Here is a 16,792-nt window from a genome sequence, read left to right as displayed (position 1 = left end):
TACGGAATAGGGTGGCAGTATTGTTGGTACTAGTTCAGGGTAGATATGATTTTTGGTTGCTCTATATTACACTTTTTGTGCGGCAAGGTAACAAGAAATAGCTTTTTTGGCACGTTTTTTTTTTGTTATTTACAACATTCATCTGACAGGTTAGATCACGTGGTAATTTTATAGAGCAGGTTGTCACGGACGCAGCGATACCTAATATGTATACAATTTTTTTTATTTATGTAAGTTTTATACAATGACTTCATTTTTAAAACCAAAAAATTGTTTAGTGTCTCCATAGTCTGAGAGCCATAGTTTTTTCAGTTTTTGGGCGATTATCTTGAGTAGGGTCTAATTTTTTGCGGGATGAGATGACAGTTTGATTGGCACTATTTTGGGGTGCATATGACTTTTTGATCGCTTGCTATTACACTTTTTGTGACGTAAGATGGCAAAAAATTGCTTTTTTTGCACAATTTATTATTTTAATTTTTTATGGTGGTCACCTGAGGGGTTAGGTCATGTGATATTTATATAGAGCCGGTCGATACGGACGCGGCAATACCTAATATGTATACTTTATTTTTATTTATGTAGGTTTTACACAATGATTTTATTTTTGAAACAAAAAAAATGATGTTTTAGTGTTTCCATAGTCTAAGAGCCATAGTTTTTTCAGTTTTTGGGCGATTATCTTGAGTAGGGTCTAATTTTTTGCGGGATGAGATGACGGTTTGATTGGTACTATTTTGGCGTACATGCGACTTTTTTGATCACTTTTATTACCTTTTTTGGGAAGTAAGGTGGGCAAAATTTCAATTTTCTCATAGTTTTTATTTTTTTATTTTTATGGCGTTCACTGTGCGGGGAAAGTAACATGACCGTTTTATAGATCAGGTCGTTACGGACGCGGCGATACCTAATATGTGTAGTTTATTTATTTATTTTTTTTTTATTCAGTGATAAATGTTTTTTTTTTTATCTTAACTTTTTTTCACTTATTTTTTATTTTTTTTGACCCAGACCCACTTGGTTCTTGAAGATCCAGTGGGTCTGATGTCTGTATAATACAGTACAGTACAATATATATTGTACTGTATTTTACTTACACTGAACAGATCTATGCTTTCAGCATAGATCTGTTCAGCACCATGGACAGCAGGACGCCTGAGCAGGCGTCCTGTTGTCATGGGAACCTTCCCCGTCTGCTCAGTTATGGTCAGAACTGCGCAGACGGGGAAGGGTAAGGACGGGGCTCTGGGGGGGCTGTCTGGGGGCTCTCTCCCTCTCCCATCGGGGGGCTGCAAAGGCACAGCAGCCCCCCGATCGGAGAGGGAGGGAGCTCCCTTTTACTGTTAACCTTTTCCATACAGCGGTCCGTACGGACCGCTGTATGGAAAGGGTTAAACGGCTGACATCGCATCAACGATGTCAGCCGTTTATACCAGGGTGCCAGCAATGTGCTGGCACCCTGGTATACCCACTGTACACCAACGATTATTCAATGGGAGGCGGGCGGGGGATCGCGATCCCGCCTGCCGCACCGCCCGCCTCCCGCAACGCCCCCACCGCCTGCAACACCCCCCCTGCACCACCCGCCGCCATCAAATCATGCAGGGGTGCAGGGGGGGGTGTACTATATTGATTTTAGACACTCTAAAGTTTCTGATCCCCGCGGTCAGGGACCGCGGGGATCAGAAACTGCAAAAAGCGCAGCAAACCGCAGGTCTGAATTGACCTGCGGTTTGCTGCGATCGCCGACACGGGGGGGTCACATGACCCCCCCTGGCGTTTTAACAGGATGCCGGCTGAATGATTTCAGCCGGCATCCTGTTCAAATTAACACCTGCGGCGCCGGAATGCCAATTTTAAAGTCAGGACGTACCGGTACGTCCTTGGTCCTTAAGGACTCGGGAAATAGGACGTACCGGTACGTCCTATGTCCTTAAGGGGTTAAAAAACGGAAGACATAAGGAACACAAATCGAAGTCATTTTTCCGCAAAATGCAGACACACGGTTCCGTTATTTGTGGACAAATAAAACGGAAAGGATTACACACGATCGTGTTATGCACATGTGCAGATATGGTGCTTTATACAGACATGCAGATTCCAGATGAGTATCCTGTAGAACAGAATTGTGAATGCAGCTTTTGTTATAACTGAAGCATAAGATGAACTATTCCTGAATGACAATAGACCACCTGTAATGCCCTATGCCAGTTATCTCTAAGGTTCTGCAGCTTGAGATCTGTAAAGAAAGAGCAGCTCTTTGAATCCAGCCTTAGCTGTGACTGGAGTAGAAAATAGGATGGAGCTTCTAAAAGACATGAACATTACATGTAGGCTGAATAAAAATGGTTGAAGCTTGCACTTTCCACATACTAGATTTGAGGTCACATGCTGACGTTCAGGCCTCTTGCACACGACCGTATGGCCTTTTCAGTATTTTGCGGTCCGTTTTTCACAGTTCCGTTTTTCCGTGTTTTTGTTTTAGTTTCAGTAGTGCTTCCGTTCCGTTTTTGCCTTTCCGTTTGGGCTCTGTTTGTGATCCGTTTTTTTTTGCGGATCGGAAACGGAAGCATACAATAATGTTTAAACAGTACATAAAAAAAAAATTGGCTGGGCATAAAATTTTCTGTAGATGGTTACGCAAAAACAGAACGGATATGGAAGACATACGGATGCATTCTTTGCGGAACCATTGACTTGAGTGGAACCACGGAACGTGATTTGCGGGCAATAATAGGACATGTTCTATCTTTGAACGGAAATACGGAAACGAAATGCATACGGAGTACGTTCCGTTGTTTTTGCAGACCCTTTGAAGTGCATGGGGCCGCAAACGGAACACAAAAAAATTGAATAGAAACGAAAAGAAAATATGTTTGTGTGCAAAGGCCTCAGTGTGAGTTACAGTGGTAGATTGAACTTTCGTGCCATTCAGGTCTCTGAAGTCAATGAAATGACACTGACAAAGTTCAGGCTGCTACTATAACTCGCACTGAACCTCAGGGGGTGTCCATACACAGGGTCCTGCATAGATCCGATCTGGAGGTGAACTGCGTCCTGCCACTAAACATCATCTATCTACATCAGTCAGTGTTGGGAGATCGGTGGCACAGTTACACTGGCCAATTATTAGGAACGATCATTTATTCCCGACAGTCTGGCCGTGTCAGTGGTCCTTTGGACTCGCACAACTCCATTTTATAATGCAGGATGTTGGCATTTACTAGCACAGTGGGGTTAATATTTTATCAAGCTGTTGTCCAGTACATGTCACAGTAAGCGTCCATTCACACGTCCGTAATTTCGTTCCGCATTCTGCGGAACGGAATTGCAGACTCATTCATTTCTAGGGGGCCGCACGATGTGCGGCCCTGCTCCGGAAATGCGGACCCGCACTTCCGGGTCCGCATTTCCGTTCCCGAAAAAAATAGAACATGTCCTATTCTTGTCTGCAATTGTGGACAAGAATAGGCATATTCTATTAGTGCTGGCAATGTGCGGTCTGCAAAAGGCAGAACTCACATTGCCGCTGTCCTCATTTTGCAGATCCGTGGATCTGCAAAACACGTTACGGATGTGTGAATGGAGTCTAAGAATGGAAGTCAGTGCTCATTATTGTATGGCACCTATTTTACGCTTAACAAATAATGTTGCTTTTTAGACTTTGTAACTTATGTCATCAGCACAAACTGCAAAAGGTCCCAGTGACAAATTTCCCAACCCTAAGGGTCCATTCACACGTCCGTTTTTTCTTTCCTGATCTGTTCCGTTTTTTGCGGACCAGATCTGGACCCATTCATTTTCAATGGGTCCTGAAAAAAATCGGGCAGCACAATGTGTGCTGTCTGTTTCCGTTGTTCCGTTCCGCATGTCCGAAAAAATATAAAACATGTCCTATTCTTTTCCGCAAAAATCGGATCCTGGTGCAATTCAAAGTCAATGGATCCGCAAAAAACGGAAGACATTCGTATGTCATTACGTATGTCATTCGTTTTATGCGGATTCCGTTCCTGGAAATTAAATCCTGCAAACAGAAACTTTTTTTTTCATTTTTTTTTTCAAAGAAATCCAAACAACTTTATTTGCTTATTGAAATTTATACTTGTTTCCGTTTTTTGCGGATCCGCAAAAAAACGGATGACATACGGAAACATTTTCAGGAACAACGGATCCGCAAAAAACGGACCGAAATTCGGGATATAGAAAAATACTGACGTGTGAATGTAGCCTAAAGAGGAAGTTTGGACATGGTGTCTAGACCTGCAGCAGATTTATCACAGGGGCTCAGGCTAGATGGTAAATGATGGTAAATGTTGGCTTACTTTGAGACCGATTATGCCAGAATTGTGGCATAATCTTGGCACCTCTTAGGCCCAGCCCCTTTCCTTTAAGCCCCACCCCTTGTCTAACATGTAAAAAAAAAATTGTGTAGAAACTTTAGATTTTGAAGGGCAGACTTATTCATAAATCTGGACCATTGTCTCGGATGGTGGAGGTCTACAAAGTACTACTGACTAGTCTGTTCTCAAACTACATCTTGTATGTGGTGCCAAATTGTAGTAAGGATACAATGTTCAGGAAGGAGTCGCTGCAATATTGAAGAAGGACTCTATCATGGTCCATGTAAGAAAAGTAGAAAAGGGGCTGTGTTTGTAAAATACTGATTAGGGTCCTTTGCAAAACGGGTGCAGACCCATTTATTTCAATGCGGCCACAAAAGATGCGGACAGCACACCGTGTGCTCTTCACATCCGCACTTCCATTCCGTGGCCCCTCAAAAAAGAAAAAGCATGTCCTATTCTTGTCCGCAGCCAGGGGCAAGAATAGGCATTTCTATCATTGTGCCGGCCATGTGCGGTCTGCAAAATGTAGAACGCACAAGGCCAGTGTCCGTGTTTTGCGGATCCCTAATTTGCGGACCAGAAAACACTTGTGGACGTGTGAATGGACCCTTATAGGCTAAGGGGACTGATGCATTTTGCTGCTCCGTCCTGTTTTGTAAACTCTTGTAGAAAATGGTAATAAGTTATTAAAGGGCAGTTGTGTACAAATTAAACTGGCTGATCTGTTACATGTGCGCTTGTCAGCTGAAGGCTTCTGTGTTGGTCCCATGTTCATACAGTGGATATAAAAAGTCTACACACCCCTGTTAAAATGTCAGGTTTCTGTGATGTAAAAAAAATTAGACAAAGATAAATCATTTCAGAACTTTTTCCACCTTTTTAATGTGACCTATAAACTGTACCACTCAATTGAAAAACAAACTGAAATATTTTAGGTGGAGGGAAGAAAACAAAAAAGACTAAAATAATGTGGTTGCATAAGTGTGCACACTCTCTTATAACTGGGGATGTAGATGTGCTCAGAATTAAGCAATCACATTCAATATCCTGTTAAATAGGAGTCAGCATACACCTGCCATCTTTAAAGTGCCTCTGATTAACCCCAAATAAAGTTCAGCTGCTCTAGTTGGTCTTTCCTGAAATTTTCTTAGTCGCACCCCACAGCAAAAGCCATGGTCCACAGAGAGCTTCCAAAGCATCAGAGGGATCTCATTGTTAAAAGGTATCAGTTAGGAGAAGGGTACAAAAGAATTTCCAAGGCATTAGATATACCATGGAACACAGTGAAGACAGTCATCAGCAAGTGGAGAAAATATGACTCAACGTCCCTCTAGAATTGATGAAAAGACAAGAAGAAAACTGGTCTGGGAGGCTACCAAGAGACCTACAGCAACATTAAAGGAGCTGCAGGAATATCTGACAAGTACTGGCTGAGTGGTACATGTGACAACAATCTCCCGTATTCTTCATATGTCTGAGCTATGGGGTAGAGTGGCAAGACGAAAGCCTTTTCTTACAAAGAAAAACATCCAAGCTAGGCTACATTTTGCAAAAACACATCTGAAGTCTCCCAAAAGCATGTGGGAAAGGTGTTATGGTCTGATAAAACCAAGGTTGAACTTTTTGGCCATAATTCCAAAAGATATGTTTGGCACAAAAACAATGCTGCAAATCACCAAAAGAACACCATACCCACAGTGAACCATGGTGGTGGCAGCATTATGCCAAGGGGCTGTTTTTCTTCAGCTGGAACTGGGGCCTTAGTTAACCACTTCAGCCCCCCTAGCTAAAACCCCCTTAATGACCAGGCCACTTTTTACACTTCTGCACTACACTACTTTCACCGTTTATTGCTCGGTCATGCAACTTACCACCCAAATGAATTTTACCTCCTTTTCTTCTCACTAATAGAGCTTTCTTTTGGTGGTATTTTATTGCTGCTGACATTTTTACATTTTTTGTTATTAATCGAAATTTAACGATTTTTTTGCAAAAAAATGAAATTTTTCACTTTCAGCTGTAAAATTTTGCAAAAAAAAGACATCCATATATAAATTTTTCGCTACATTTATTGTTCTACATGTCTTTGATTAAAAAAAAAAAATGTTTGGGCAAAAAAAAAAAAAATGGTTTGGGTAAGTGTTATAGCGTTTACAAACTAAGGCCTCATGCACACGACAGTTTTTTTTCACGGTCCGCAAAAACGGGGTCCGTGATCCGTGACCGTTTTTTCGTCCGTGGGTCTTCCTTGATTTTTGGAGGATCCACGGACATGAAAAAAAAGTCGTTTTGGCGTCCGCCTGGCCGTGCGGAGCCAAACGGATCCGTCCTGAATTACAATGCAAGTCAATGGGGACGGATCCGTTTGACGTTGACACAATATGGTGCAATTGCAAACGGATCCGTCCTCATTGACTTTCAATGTAAAGTCAGGAGTCCCTTTACTTTCACACTTGTGTTCATAATGCAGACGGTGGCTCCGTTCAGAGCGGATCCGTCTGCATTATATTGTTAAAACATTTCTAAAGTGTGAAAATAGCCTCAGACGGATCCGTCCAGACTTTACATTGAAAGTCAATGGGGGACGGATCCGTTTGAAAATTGAGCCACAGTGTGTCATCTTCAAACGGATCCGTCCCCATTGACTTACATTAGAAGTCTGGACGGATCCGCTTGCCTCCGCACGGCCAGGCGGACACCCGAACATAACTTGAAGCGTCCCCATCACCATGGGAACTCCTCTATGTTAGAATATACTGTCGGATATGAGCTACATCGTGAAACTCATTTCCGACAGTATATTCTAACACAGAGGCGTTCCCATGGTGATGGGGACGCTTCAGGTTAGAATACACTGAAAAACTGTGTACATGACTGCCCCCTGCTGCCTGGCAGCACCCGATCTCTTACAGGGGGCCGTGATCAGCACAATTAACTCCTCAGGTGCCGCACTGTAAGAGATCAGGGCTGCCAGGCAGCAGGGGGCAGCCCCCCCCTCCCCAGTTTGAATATCGTTGGTGGCACAGTGTGCGCCCACCATCGGGCCCCCTCTTCCTCCCTCTATAGTTAAAAATCGTTGGTGGCACAGTGTGCGCCCACCATCGGGCCCCCCCCTTCCTCCCTCTATAGTTAAAAATCGTTGGTGGCACAGTGTGCGCCCACCATCGCCCCCCCCCTTCCTCCCTGTATAGTTAAAAATCGTTGGTGGCACAGTGTACGCCCACAATCGGCCCCCCCTCTCCCTATAGTAGTAACAACCATTGATGGCAGTGTGCGGCCTCCCATTCCCCCCCCCCCCCCCATCATTGGTGGCAGCGGAGTTCCGATCGGAGTCCCAGTTTAATCGCTGGGGCTCCGATCGGTAACCATGGCAACCAGGAAGCTACTGCATCCCTGGTTGCCATGGTTACTTAGCAATAGTACAATTGTAGAAGATTCATACTTACCTGCTTGCTGCTGCGATGTCTGTGACCGGCCGGGAGCTCCACCTACTGGTAAGTGAAAGGTCTGTGCGGCGCATTGCTAAAGAACTGTCACTTACCAGTAGGAGGAGCTCCCGGCCGGTCACAGACATCGCAGCAGCAAGCAGGTAAGTATGAATCTTCTACTGTGGTGGGGGGGGGGGGGGATGGGAGGCCGCACACTGCCACCAATGGTTGTTACTACTATAGGGAGAGGGGGGGCCGATGGTGGGCGCACACTGTGCCACCAACGATTTTTAACTATAGAGGGAGAAAGGGGGGGGGGGGATGGTGGGTGCACACTGTGCCACCAACGATATTCAAACTGGGGAGGGGGGGGGTGGGGGGTCTGCCGCCTGCTGCCGGGCAGCCCTGATCTCTTACAGGGGAATATGATAGTACAATTAACCCCTTTAGGTGCCGCACCTGAAGGGGTTAATTGTGCTATCATATCCCCCTGTAAGAGATCGGGTGCTGCCAGGCAGCAGGGGGCAGTCTTGTACAAAGTTTGCAGTGTATTCTAACTAGAAGCGTCCCCATCACCATGGGAACGCTTCTGTGTTAGAATATACTGTCGGAAATGAGTTTTCACGAAGTGAAAACTTAGATCAGAAAAAGCTTTTATGCAGACGGATCTTCGGATCCGTCTGTATGAAAGCAACCTACGGACACGGATGCCAATCTTGTGTGCATCCGTGTTCTTTCACGGACCCATTGACTTGAATGGGTCCGTGAACCGTTGTCCGTCAAAAAAATAGGACAGGTCATATTTTTTTGACGGACAGGATACACGGATCACGGCCTCGGCTGCAAAACGGTGCATTTTCCGATTTTTCCACGGACCCATTGAAAGTCAATGGGTCCGCGAAAAAAACGGAAAACGGCACAACGGCCACGGATGCACACAACGGTCGTGTGCATGAGGCCTAAGGTACAAAAATGTGAATTTCCGCTTTTTGAAGCAGCTCTGACTTTCTGAGCCCCTGTCATGTTTCCTGAGGTTCTACAATGCCCAGACAGTAGAAAACCCCCACAAATGACCCCATTTCGGAAAGTAGACACCCTAAGGTATTCGCTGATTGGCATAGTGAGGTCATAGAACTTTTTATTTTTTGTCACAAGTTAGCGGAAAATGATGATTTTTTTTTTTTCTTACAAAGTCTCATATTCCACTAACTTGCGACAAAAAATAAAAAATTCTAGGAACTCGCCATGCCCCTCACGGAATACCTTGGGGTGTCTTCTTTCCAAAATGGGGTCATTTGTGGCGTAATTATACTGCCCTGGCAATTTAGGGGCCCAGATGTGTGATAAGTACTTTGCAATCAAAATGTGTAAAAAATGGCCTGCGAAATCCGAAAGGTGCACTTTGGAATATGTGCCCCTTTGCCCACCTTGGCAGCAAAAAAGTGTCACATCTGGTATCGCCGTACTCAGGAGAAGTTGGGGAATGTGTTTTGGGGTGTCATTTTACATATACCCATGCTGGGTGAGAGAAATATCTTGGCAAAAGACAACTTTTCCAATTTTTTTATACAAAGTTGGCATTTGACCAAGATATTTATCTCACCCAGCATGGGTATATGTAAAATGACACCCCAAAACACATTCCCCAACTTCTCCTGAGTACGGCGATACCACATGTGTGACACTTTTTTGCAGCCTAGATGCGCAAAGCGGCCCAAATTCCTTTTAGGAGGGCATTTTTAGACATTTGGATCCCAGACTTCTTCTCACGCTTTTGGGCCCCTAACATGCCAGGGCAGTATAAATACCCCACATGTGACCGCATTTTGGAAAGAAGACACCCCAAGGTATTCTGTGAGGGGCATATTGAGTCCATGAAAGATTGAAATTTTTGTCCCAAGTTAGCAGAAAGGGAGACTTTGTGAGAAAATACAAAAAAACAAAAACAAAGTCTCCCTTTCCGCTAACTTGGGACAAAAATTTCAATCACTCATGGACTCAATATGCCCCTCACGGAATACCTTGGGGTGTCTTCTTTCCGAAATGGGGTCACATGTGGGGTATTTATACTGCCCTGGCATTTTAGGGCCCTAAAGCGTGAGAAGAAGTCTGGAATATAAATGTCTAAAAAATGTTACGCATTTGGATTCCGTGAGGGGTATGGTGAGTTCATGTGAGATTTTATTTTTTGACACAAGTTAGTGGAATATGAGACTTAGGCCTCATGCACACGACCGTTGTGTGCACCCGTGGCCGTTGTGCCGTTTTCCGTTTTTTTCTGCGGCTCCATTGACTTTCAATGGGGCCGTAGAAAACTCGGCTTGTGCACCGTTTTTACACCGTGCCCGTGACCCGTGTTTCGAGGCCGTGAAAAAAATATAACCTGTCCTATTTTTTTCACGGCCAACGGTTCACGGGCCCATTCAAGTCAATGGGTCCGTGAAAATCACGGATGCACACAAGATTGTCATCCGTGTCCGTGATCCGTGTCCGTTTTTTCCTATCATTTCAATGGCAAACTTGACTTAGATTTTTTTTTCATCTTTCATGTCCGTGGATCCTCCAAAAATCACGGCAGACCCACGGAAGAAAAAACGGGCACGGATCACGGTACAACGGAACCACGTTTTGCGGGACGTTAAAAAATACGTTCGTGTGCATGAGGCCTTAGTAAGAAAAAAAAAAAAAAAAATTTCCACTAACTTGGGCCCAAAAAAATGTCTGAATGGAGCCTTACCAGGGGGGTGATCAATGACAGGGGGGTGATCAGGGAGTCTATATGGGTGATCACCCCCCTAAAAGGCTCCATTCAGACGTCCGTATGATTTTTTTACGGATCCACGGATACATGGATCGGATCCGCAAAACGCATACGGACGTCTGAATGGAGCCTTACAGGGGGGTGATCAATGACAGGGGGGTGATCAGGGAGTCTATATGGGTGATCACCCCCCTGTAAGGCTCCATTCAGACGTCCGTATGATTTTTTACGGATACATGGATCGGATCCGCAAAACACATACGGACATCTGAATGGAGCCTTACAGGGGGGTGATCAATGACAGGGCGGTGATCAGGGAGTCTATATTGGTGATCACCCCCCTGTAAGGCTCCATTCAGACGTCCGTATGATTTTTTTACGGATCCACGGATACATGGATCGGATCCGCAAAACACATACGGACGTCTGAATGGAGCCTTACAGGGGGTGATCAATGACAGGGGGGTGATCAGGGAGTCTATATTGGTGATCACCCCCCTGTAAGGCTCCATTCAGACGTCCGTATGATTTTTTTTACGGATCCACGGATACATGGATCGGATCCGCAAAACGCATACGGACGTCTGAATGGAGCCTGACGGGGGTGATCAGGGAGTCTATATGGGTGATCACCCCCCTGTAAGGCTACATTCAGAGGTCCGCATGTGTTTTGCGCATCCGATCCATGTATCAGTGGATCCGTAAAAATCATACGGACGTCTGAATGGAGCCTTACAGGGGGGTGATCAATGACAGGGAAGTGATCAGGAAGTCTATATGCGTGATCACCCCTCTGTCATTGATCACCCCCCTGTAAGGCTCCATTCAGAGGTCTGCATGTGTTTTGCGGATCCGATCCATGTATCAGTGGATCCGTAAAAATCATACGTACGTCTGAATGGAGCCTTACAGGGGGGTGATCAATGACAGGGGGGTGATCAGTGGTTCATAAAGGGTTAATAAGTGACGGGGGGGGTGTAGTGTTTTGTGGTACTTTACTGAGCTACCTGTGTCCTCTGGTGGTCGATCCAAACAAAAGGGACCACCAGAGGACCAGGTAGCAGGTATATTAGACGCTGTTATCAAAACAGCGTCTAATATACCTGTTAGGGGTTAAAAAAAATCACATCTCCAGCCTGCCAGCGAGCGATCGCCGCTGGCAGGCTGGAGATCCACTCGCTTACCTTCAGTTCCTGTGAGCGCGCGCGCCTGTGTGCGCGCGTTCACAGGAAATCTCGGCTATCGCGAGATGACGCACGGATGCGTCCAGGAGGAATAGATCAACCACCTTCCGGACGCATCCGTGCGTACAGCGGTCGGGAGGTTGTTAAGGCTACTTTCACACTTGCGGCAGGACGGATCCGACAGGCTGTTCACCATGTTGGATCCGTCCTGCGGCTATTTCGCCGTGCCGCCGGACCGCCCGCTCCATCCTCATTGACTATAATGGAGACGGGGGCGGAGCTGCGGTGCACAGAGAAAGCCGCTGGACTAAAAAGCCTGACATGCAGTAATTTTAGTCCGGCGCCCTTTCTCCGTGCTGCGCTGGAGCTCCGCCCCTGTCCCCATTATAGTCAATGGGGACGGAGCGGCGGCACGGCGAAATAGCCGCAGGATGGATCCGACATGGTGAACAGCCTGTCGGATCCGTCCTGCCGCAAGTGTGAAAGTACCCTAAGCTAGAGGGAATTATAAATAGTTCCAAATACCAGTCAATATTGGCACAAAACCTTCAGGCTTCTAATAGAAGGCTGAACATGAAGAGGAATTTCATCTTTCAGCATGACAACGACCCAAAGCATACATCCAAATCAACTAAGGAATGGCTTCACCAGATGAAGATTCAAGTTTTGGAATGGCCCAGCCAGAGCCCAGACCTGAATCCGATTGAAAATCTGTGGGGTGATCTGAAGAGGGCTATACACAGGAGATGCCTTCTCAATCTGACAGATTTGGATTGTTTTTGCAAAGAAGAGTGGGCAAATCTTGCCAAGTCAAAATGTGTCATGCTGATAGACTCATACCCAAAAAGACACATTAAAGGTGGAAAAAGTTCTGAAATGATTTATCTTTGCCACACAGTAAAAACGTCAATAAAAGTGCAGAGGATGCAGCAGTTGAAGAGAGAGAGGAGCCTCTAGGTGTAACAGCAATGCCCCCATTGTGCCTAGAAGCTGATTTGCATATATTAAAACATCATTTTTCTCAGCAGTGTGGGCACATATGAACATGGGACAAACACAGATGCCTTCAGCTGCCAACCGCACATGTAACAGGTCAGCCAGTGTCATAGGCACAAATCTGCTGACAGATGCCCTTTAAGGAGAACTACATAGACAGGTTCAGCTTTTGGTTGAACAGTTTCACGACTATTGTTTTTTTTTTGTTTTGTTTTTTTACCAATAATTGTATTTTTTTAATTTTTTTAGGTGTTTAACAGACTCTGGTTCCCCTTGGTAAGGCCAGGAGCGTTGGCTGTTCTTTCTCACATGTTGCTCAGCTTTCAACATTCTCCAGAGGCTTTTCACATGGTAAGTCCTTTTTGATAGTACAGTCAATTTTAATGGTTTTCCTTGTCTCTAATAAACTTTCTGAAAAATGATTAAATCACTTACTTTGTCTTGTTTGGATGGGGAAAACTACAAATAGTCGTCATGTTGATCTCAAGGGTGCCTTTTATGCTTATATACTCATTGACCAAAAAATAAAACCCAAGAAGGAATTGTTAAAATGGAAGGAAATGAATGTACAGTGTGAATGTAATGATTATATATGTAAGTGATTACAATATTAGAGTGCCTTTTAGCCTGGATACAAGGTGCTATACGGTTGTGCATAGAGACATAGGAGTTCCGTATGGCATCCTGTGGCACATCTGCCCACAGGTGTTCTAGCTGGGTCTGTAGATCCTGCACACTCGTAGGTTACCGAAGCTGGTGTCCCAGCTGGTCTCATAAATGCTCAATTGGCTATAAATGGAGACTGAGGAGTCCAAGGAAGTGTGCAACCTTTACTGTATGTGGGCGAGCATTATCTGGCTGCAAAATGCCAGTTGGAAGTCCTGCCATGACATTGACATTTCTATCTGGGTATGTTGTTATTATTTTTTGTCAATGAGTGTATGATAGCGGCTGGAGCAGAACTGTATTACACATCCATGCTCCTGACTGCTGCTAGGACTGGAGATTTCTTCAGTCTGGCCAGTTTAACCCCTTATATGATGAGTTAATAGATACTGCAGCATCTAAGGTGTTTGACAGAAGGAGGGGCTTCCTCTGTCACCCCATTGGCCCCCCTGCAATTCAGTCACAGGGTGCCTTTGGTCAGCTGTAGGCCTAACACTGACCACCAGGTCTGTCATCTTAGTTCTTCTATGATACTTTAATTGTATTTTTTTATATCAGTTGAAAGATCTCATTATTATGTCCCCTAGTGGGACTTAAAAGGTTTGAAAATTGTTCCAGAATATGGTTTCAAAGCCAGACAATCTCTTTAATATCAAAAGTATTATAGACGTCACTCTTCTTCATTTCAATAAGTAATTTTTACTGTTGTAACTCTAATACTTGAATTTAACATGAAAAGCTGTTCCACATATAAGATAATCTGCCAGCATTTCATTTCTCCTGGACCTTGCTCATAGCAGATATCTGTGGTAGAAAGGAGGAGGATCATGGAGGGATGGCTACTGACTTTGATGATGAATACAAGTCGTTTGGGTTATATACATAAAAATTACTACTTTCACTGAAGAAAAGCACTATGGTCTACTTGTATGAATAGCTGAAGGTTGTGGTCCCCACCACTAGGCATGTCAACTGACGCTGATGTTCCAACCATAATAAGACTTTCTAAATAGAAGACAATGGCAATATGGCATTTTTTTTTTTTTTTTTTTGTTAATCCCACTTTGTAAAAAAAAAAAAGCTACATTTGAATAACTGATTAGTATGTATCCCAGGTACTGATGGAAAAATTAACTTATCCTGTAAAATAGCAAGCCACACAGTTCCATCAATGTTTCTCAGAACATGTAACACAAAAGCAAGCAAGATATACATTGGTATCGGTGTAATCATACTGTCCTAAAAAAAAATAATATGCTTTGCATGGCCATATTCTGGCACCCATAATCTTATTATTTTTCTGCTGATGAAGCTGTTTGGTCACAGCAGTAACTATGTTTATTTTATTTATATGTATGAAATTAGGTTTCTTTATCTTTTTTTTTTTTTTTTTTTGTATCCCCTTTATTCAACTGGCTGTAATAGAGACCAGAACATGGCAATCCTGGGGGCCTTCAGAAGGCCCTCAGCTGCCATGACAACTACTTGGTACCCCACTACTATGTTCATGGGGTCCCAATCATAAGACAAGGTTGGCTTCCTCTCCATGGGAGATACCAAGATGCTAGCTGCATAATACACCCTGATCATACAGGATGATGTTATTCATTTCCCTGTGTATTATGCCTCCCCGCTATGAGAGAAGGATATATCTGCTTGTTCCAGATTAACCTGCTAGAGGAGGAGACCGCTGCTTTTACAGAAATAGGCCTCATGCACACGACCGTTGTTTTGGTCCGCATCCGAGCCGCAGTTTTTGCGGCTTGGATGCGGACCCATTCACTTCAATCGGGCCGCAAAAGATGCGTATCCGTTACTCCTTTCCGTGGACCCCGCAAAAAAAATATAACCTGTCCTATTCTTGTCTGTGCTTTGCGGACAAGAATAGGCAGTTATATTAAAGGCTGTCCGTGCCGTTCTGAGATTGCAGAATGCACACGAACACCAAAAACTGAACGGTCGTGTGCATGTAGCCTTAATCTGAGTCTCACTGCATATACACATACCAGCAAAAGCTTTCACTGTGAGGTGAGAGTAGGAGGAAAAATTAAGCACCCTTATTCTCCTACTCCAGATGTATTGTATTATACACAGGAATCCGTCTTGTATTGCTACTAATATAATGAAATCAAACTAGAGGTAAGAGCAGATATCAGAAGAGCAGGTGCACTCTGTCTTCCCCCCTTACAGTTGACTCTTTTAGGTCAGAAGCAGTAAGTCTGATAGGTTTTTCAAAAATGTCTGAGATTTGTCTGTTCAGCTTAAGGGTCCATTCACAGATCCATGTGTGTTTTGCGGATCCATAAAACACAGACACCGGCAATGTGCGTTCCACATTTTGCTGACCGCACATCGCCAGCACTAATAGAATATGCCTATTCTTGTCCGCAATTGCGGACAAGAATATGGCATGTTATATTTTTTTCGGGAATGGAAATGCGGACCCGGAAGTGCGCGTCTGCATTTCCGGATTGGGGCCACACATCGTGCGGCCCCATAGAAATGAATGGGTCAATTCTGTTCCGCAAAATGCGGAGCAGAATTGCGGATGTGCGGAGCCTTACGGGAATTTGTCACCTCTGGTAAGTTCTCTGAAAAGGAGTAAGAAGAGCAGCACTTGCCCATCTAATCACCCTCTGTCCCGGTCTGGCAGTGGCTTATTCTCTAACCCTGCTTTTCCTGTTGAAAAGATGTTCATGCTCACTTGTTGTGAGAAATTGAGATTTGGCTAAGTGCTGATATAAAAAGTTCAATACAGAATGTAATAATCGAACTTTTGCTTTAAACTAATTTATTGTGTGGTTTGTTTGTTTATTCTTCAGATTGTCCCCCATGTTGTTAACTTGTTTCAGTCCTTTAAGACTGATGGTCTCCCGTCTAGTACAGCTTTCCTCATCCAGTTTTCGGAATTGATGCACTGCATGATCTATCATTATTCTGGGTTTCCAGACCTTTATGAGCCTATTTTGGAAGCCCTCAAGGTAATTTTTCTTCTCTTTACATTTGCAGACTAAATAATACGTTCTGTGTTCTGTTCTTTAGTTCAGTAATCTGATGAATTACTACTAGAACTGTCCTAAGTACATTTTGAAATTAATGAGCAAAACAATTTCTAGTGCCTTCAAGCGAAAGACAAAGCAACCAAAGTGCCAGTGCTTTTCCCAAATCTGATTTTCACATGTTGGATGTTTATTTTTATTTTTTTAAGTGAACCTGTCAACATGAAGATGCAGGAATAATGATATGGGGCAGGAGGAGCTGATTAGTTATATATAGTTTTATGGGGGGGAAAATCACAAAATCTTGAAATTATTAATTTAAATAGGAGTTATTTGGGTTGCTACTTAGTGATTGACAGCTGTTTATGACTATGCGTACAATTAAAGCTGTCAGTGACTAATTAGGACTCCAAAG

The 16,792-nt window shown here is 44.1% G+C and overlaps 1 protein-coding gene across 3 annotated transcripts in view; it reads left to right on the top strand.

Moving 5' to 3' along the window:
* USP38 (ubiquitin specific peptidase 38) overlaps positions 1-16,792 on the top strand; it is a 60,289-nt gene that overhangs the window by 22,794 nt on the left and 20,703 nt on the right. For all 3 annotated transcript variants that reach the window (XM_044301870.1, XM_044301787.1, XM_044301952.1), the window contains exons 5-6: positions 12,962-13,063; positions 16,201-16,359. In XM_044301870.1, coding sequence (XP_044157805.1) covers positions 12,962-13,063; positions 16,201-16,359 — 261 coding nt within the window. The remainder of the gene's footprint in view (positions 1-12,961; positions 13,064-16,200; positions 16,360-16,792) is intronic.

The sequence above is a fragment of the Bufo gargarizans genome, chromosome 1 (genome assembly GCF_014858855.1).
Source record: "Bufo gargarizans isolate SCDJY-AF-19 chromosome 1, ASM1485885v1, whole genome shotgun sequence".
NCBI lineage: Eukaryota > Metazoa > Chordata > Amphibia > Anura > Bufonidae > Bufo > Bufo gargarizans.
This window is presented reverse-complemented; position numbering and strand designations above follow the sequence as displayed.